Source organism: Heterodontus francisci, unplaced genomic scaffold (genome assembly GCF_036365525.1).
Source record: "Heterodontus francisci isolate sHetFra1 unplaced genomic scaffold, sHetFra1.hap1 HAP1_SCAFFOLD_58, whole genome shotgun sequence".
Lineage (NCBI taxonomy): Eukaryota > Metazoa > Chordata > Chondrichthyes > Heterodontiformes > Heterodontidae > Heterodontus > Heterodontus francisci.
The window spans coordinates 3,416,859-3,422,477 of NW_027142006.1; the positions used below are offsets into that span (position 1 = coordinate 3,416,859).

General features: G+C 50.1%; 2 protein-coding genes across 2 annotated transcripts; one reads left to right on the forward strand and one right to left on the reverse strand.

Moving 5' to 3' along the window:
- Nucleotides 1-255: 255 nt before the first annotated feature.
- On the forward strand, nt 256-4,200 carry LOC137365866 (histone H3-like). The gene is made up of 2 exons (XM_068028109.1): nt 256-723; nt 3,985-4,200. The coding sequence occupies exons 1-2, from the start codon at nt 292-294 to the stop codon at nt 4,198-4,200; spliced, it is 648 nt and encodes a 215-aa protein (XP_067884210.1). The 5' UTR covers nt 256-291.
- A 496-nt stretch (nt 4,201-4,696) lies between these two features.
- Nucleotides 4,697-5,089, reverse strand: LOC137365855 (histone H2B 1/2-like). Its single transcript, XM_068028098.1, has one exon. It carries the CDS (start codon nt 5,087-5,089, stop codon nt 4,715-4,717), a length of 375 nt encoding a protein of 124 aa, XP_067884199.1. The 3' UTR covers nt 4,697-4,714.
- Between the last annotated feature and the right edge of the window lie 530 nt (nt 5,090-5,619).

A 5,619-nucleotide genomic window follows, 5' to 3' on the forward strand; every position in this document is an offset into this window, starting at 1 on the left:
CATGTTCATAAGATGAATTAAAGCAAATTTCTCCTTTGTCAAAACCGTTGTTTCCGGCACTGATATTGGCGGTTTTTTTAAAATTGAGTAATCAGTAATAATCGACCAATCGGAGGCAATAGCTTCCTGTGTTTCTGTTTATTATCGGGGTTTGGTTTAAACTGACTGGGCGTCGGGTTCCAGCCAATTACTGCTCAGGGCGGTTCCTCACAGAGTTTAAAAAGGCGGATGTGCAGCAGATTCAGTATTAACAGTCTGTGTGTCTCAGATTGTGCAGAATCCGTTGAGAAAATGGCCCGGACAAAGCAGACAGCGCGTAAATCGACCGGAGGGAAAGCTCCTCGCAAACAGCTGGCTACCAAAGCGGCCCAGAAGAGCGCTCCAGCCACGGGTGGAGTAAAGAAGCCTCATCGCTACAGACCCGGCAGTGTGGCTCTGAGGGAGATCCGCCGCTACCAGAAATCCACTGAGCTCCTCATCCGCAAACTGCCCTTCCAGCGCCTGCTCAGAGAGATCGCTCAGGACTTCAAGACAGACCTGCGCTTCCAGAGCTCGGCCGTCATGGCCCTGCAGGAGGCCAGCGAGGCTTACCTGGTGGGGCTCTTTGAGGACACCAACCTGTGCGCCATCCACGCCAAGCGAGTCACCATCATGCCCAAAGATATCCAGCTGGCCCGCCGCATCCGCGGGGAACGCGCCGAAAACCCGGCTTCAGTAACAAGTGTAACAAGGGCTCTTTTCAGAGCCACCAAATCAGCAAAGGAAAGAGCTTCCATCTCTGTTCATCATCAAACACATTAGATTGGAGGGGCGGTCACATGGTTTCTGTTTTGTCACATCACTTTCCCGAAAGGCCTGTCGGACTGAGAGCTGATCTGGAATTTAGAAAGCAGCATTACCGGAGACTCATTGCTGTTCAGCACAATCTCAACCCTGCTCCTGGGATCCGTTAGCTGACATTTGGGGAAAAGAAATGGATCCCAGTTTTATTTGGAAGGCATTAATGGAGCCAGCTCCGTTCACATGAGGGTTATTTACAAACATTACCCAATGAGTTCGCTAATAGTTGAATCCCTTGGAGATCGGTACACAGGACATGTAAGGCAGCTCGGTCACACTGACTCGAACCGCCAGTTCCCCGGGGTTGCAAACCCTGACACTGCGGGGAGAGAATCCCCGACTCTCCCGCCGCCGGGGGAGTAGACAGCTTTGTGTCCGGAGAATAGGGAGGGCCGGGGGGGAAGGCACATATTAAAGCGCTGCAATGGACTCAGCTCCCGTGTGTGAGCAACTCTCAGATTCCGTCCTCTGGGAACAGTGCGGTCTGAACAGATCAGGTTAGGAGAGAAACATACAGCCCGAGAATGGCCTCTTCCTGCATTTACTCTGCTCCGGGAGCAAATTCTCATTGAGAAGCCGGAGAGAGAGAAAAAACAGAATTGAAACTGTCTGCATGCGAAACAGGTCAATCCACTGTTACAATAACTCCATCTCTGATTCCCTCCTGACAGTAACCAGCCCTTTCACAGAGACTGTGGGTGGCTCTGAAAAGAGCCTTTGTTTTATTAGATGATATTTTGGCCGCTTTACTTTTTCTGGGAGCTCTGAGCACTGGTTTTCTTGGGCAGCAGCACGGCCTGGATATTAGGCAGCACCCCACCCTGAGCGATGGTCACTCCTCCCAGCAGCTTGTTGAGCTCCTCGTCGTTGCGGACGGCCAGCTGCAGGTGTCTGGGGATGATGCGGCTCTTCTTGTTGTCCCGGGCCGCGTTCCCGGCCAGCTCAAGGATTTCAGCGGTCAGATACTCGAGCACAGCAGCCAGATAGACCGGGGCTCCGGCACCCACACGCTCAGCATAGTTACCCTTTCTCAGGAGTCTGTGAACACGGCCCACTGGGAACTGCAGTCCAGCCCGGGAGGAGCGAGACTTGGCCTTGGCCCGACCTTTCCCGCTGGTCTTTCCTCTTCCTTTTTTTTTATTTCCATAATATACTTTATTCATAAAAATGTGTAAAAATTACATTGCCAAACAGTTTCCAAACAGCACGAAAAAATACAAACATTGCAAAAGAGATCAGTTTCTTTCAATAATGTCATGAGTTTCTTCCCAACCCTTCCGTTTCACAATTGTCATGTCAATTACAGTTTTACATTTACAGCAATTGAGAATATTAACGATACAGTTCGAGGGGCTTCCCATGGTTCCAGCCCCTCAGTCCAGCTTGGTGGGGGAACCTTACACTGTGGTCTTTCCCCATTGAGCCTTTGCTGCGGCTGCCCCAAGCTTTAGGTCGTCCCTCAGCACGTAGTCCTGGACCTTGGAATGTGCCAGTCTGCAACATTCGGTGGTGGACAACTCTTTGCGCTGGAAGACCAGCAAGTTTCGGGCAGACCAAAGGGCGTCTTTCACCGAATTGATAGTCCTCCAGCAACAGTTGATGTTTGTCTCAGTGTGCGTCCCTGGTAACAGCCCGTAGAGCACAGACTCCTGTGTTACAGAGCTGCTTGGGATGAACCTTGACAAAAACCACTGCATCTCTTTCCACACCTGCTTTGCAAAGGCACATTCCAGGAGGAGGTGGGCGACTGTCTCTTCCCCACCACAGCCAACGCGGGGGCACTGTGCGGAGGGGGCGAGACTTCGGGTGTGCATGAAGGATCTGACGGGGAGGGCCCTTCTCACCACCAGCCAAGCTACGTCTTGGTGCTTGTTTGAAAGTTCTGGTGATGAGGCATTCCGCCAAATGACTTTGACGGTCTGCTCGGGGAACCATCCGACAGGATCCACCATTTCCTTTTCCCGTAGGGCCTTGAGGACATTCTGTGCAGACCACTGCCTGATGGACCGGTGGTCAAAGGTGTTTTTCCACAGAAACTGCTCCACGAAGGATAGGTGGTACGGCGCCGCCCAACTGCATGGTGCGTTCCGCGGCAATGTGACCAGGCCCATCCTTCGCAACACCGGGGACAGATAGAAGCTCAGCACGTAGTGACACTTGGAGTTTGCGTACTGGGGATCTACACATAGCTTGATGCAGCCGCACACGAAGTTGGTCATCAGGATGAGGGCCACGTTGGGTACATTTTTCCCGCCCTTGTCCAGAGATTTGAACATCGTGTCCCTCTGGACCCGGTCCATTTTAGATCCCCAGACGAAGCGGAAAATGGCTCGGGTGACTGCCACGGCGCAGGAGTGGGGTATGGGCCAGACCTGCGCCACGTAGAGCAACAACGTGAGCGCCTCGCACCTGATGACCAGGTTCTTACCCACAATGGAGAGAGATCGCTGCCCCCACATGCCCAACTTTTGTCGTACCTTGGCTACTCGCTCCTCCCATGCTTTGGTGCACGCCCCGGCCCTTCCGAACCATATCTCCAGCACCTTCAGGTAATCTGACCTGACGGTGAAGGGGACAAAGGATCGTTCAGCCCAGTTCCCAAGGAACATGGCCTCGCTCTTGCCGTGGTTAACTTTGGCTCCCGAGGCCAGTTCGAACTGGTCGCAGATGCTCATCAGTCTGCACATGGGCAGCGGATCCGAGCAGAAGACGGCGACGTCATCCATGTACAGGGAGGTTTTGACCTGAGTGCCTCCGCTGCCTGGGATTGTCACCCCTCTTATGCTCGCATCCTTCCTAATAGACTCAGCAAAGGGTTCAATACAGCAAACAAACAAGACCGGGGACAGAGGACAGCCCTGTCTGACTCCAGATTTGATCGGGAAACTTTCAGATTCCCACCCGTTGATTGACACTGCGCTACTGATGTTTGTGTAGAGCAGTTGGATCCAATTGCAGATTCCCTCCCAAAACCCCATTTTGGAAAGCACGTCCATCATGTAGGTGTGCGATATCAACAATCTCACAAATACCTTGACGAAGAATGGTTATTTTCCGCAGCATTTACTGTACTTATAGACTGAGAACTCATCTCCTTGGTCGGTACTTAATTCACCTCATTTGCCTATATTCTTCACCAATCAGGGCACTGACAAACGGAAGAGGGCGGGATTTACCCGCCACACTACCAGAAGCAGAGAATTTGTCAATTTCACAAAGCCCGCCAATTTCATTCTCGGAAAAGAGCGGATTAAAATAAATGTCATCCTTAGTCAAAGATTTCAAATCCCTTCTCTTTTTTTTGTTTTATTCAATTCTTTCCGTCACCAATCACAAGCGCGGTTTAAAAATGTTGTGTAAATTGTGGTTCATTCTACAATCGTTTACAAACTGTTCCAGTTGGGAATAAATCCCTGTTCATAGCATTTCCCTGAAGGAAAACACTCAGTTTAGTCTTCAATCAGAGCCCAGTGTCCTTCTCTGAAAAGAGGAAGCCGGATCTGCTCAATCTGCTCTGTTCCTGTTCCGGCGAGTTGCTGTGAATAAAACGATGAATCAGTTCACATTTCAGGAATAGAGTGAAGGGACTAAGGTCTGACCTTTACAGCTAAAAACAGCTGTTAATGCAGTCATTGAGGAGCTGTGCAATAATAACAGCTTTTAGCAAAAAAGCGAAGGTGGATGAGCGGATTATGTGTCCGTGTACAGTTTATGGGACAGAAGACACAGGTACAGCAGTGGGAACGTTATTATGTTATACATTGTTTTAAAATAATTTAATAGAGATGTTCGGATGCAGCTTTTTCAGAGAGATTGTGGGTGGCTCTTAAAAGAGCCGTTGTGTTTGATCTGTTTTTCAGTCCATTGTGCAGTTTTACTTGGAGCTGGTGTACTTGGTCACCGCCTTTGTCCCTTCCGACACGGCGTGCTTGGCCAGCTCCCCGGGCAGCAGCAGGCGCACGGCGGTCTGGATCTCCCGGGAGCTGATGGTGCTGCGCTTGTTGTAATGGGCCAGGCGGGAAGCCTCACCCGCGATGCGCTCGAAAATATCGTTCACAAACGAGTTCATGATGCTCATGGCCTTGGAGGAGATGCCGGTGTCGGGGTGAACCTGCTTCATCACTTTGTAGATGTAGATGGAGTAACTCTCCTTCCTCGACTTTCTCCGCTTCTTGCCGCCCTTTGCTGACGGTTTATTTAAGGCTTTCTTGGCGCCCTTCTTCGGAGCTGCCTTCTTCTTTTCAGGCATCTTCAGATTCAATTTCAGACACAGAAATAAACCAAACCCCTTCCGAGTGCGGATTAAATAGACAATCCCACAGCTCTATACTAATGAGGGATGGGGGGAAAGTAAAGATTGTGATTGGGTGATTGGGAGTGATGTCATAAAGGTTTTTTAACTGTAATTCTCTAATTGGTGTTTTTCCTCATCCAATCAGAATAAACATTTGCAACCAATCACAAACACCCTTCCTGCAATCAGGAAGGATATTTCACGAAGATCCTCCGGCCCCAGTTGATATTGAAAGAGCCGCTCCCTGTGTACAGCTCCCTGGAAATGTCCTGGCTGTTGGTGGGAGGACACTTATTGATGATTCTCTGTCGTTGTGTCTCTGCTATTGCATGTCAATGTGCAATTAATTCCACTGCTTTTAGTCTGTGGTACTGTGTTTGCACATGTTATGTAATTCGGTAGCTCTCGGTCTCTGGTGCTGTATGGATTCCTTATCTATCTGTCAGACTCTGGTACTGTGTTTGAGTATGACATCCATTCTGTAT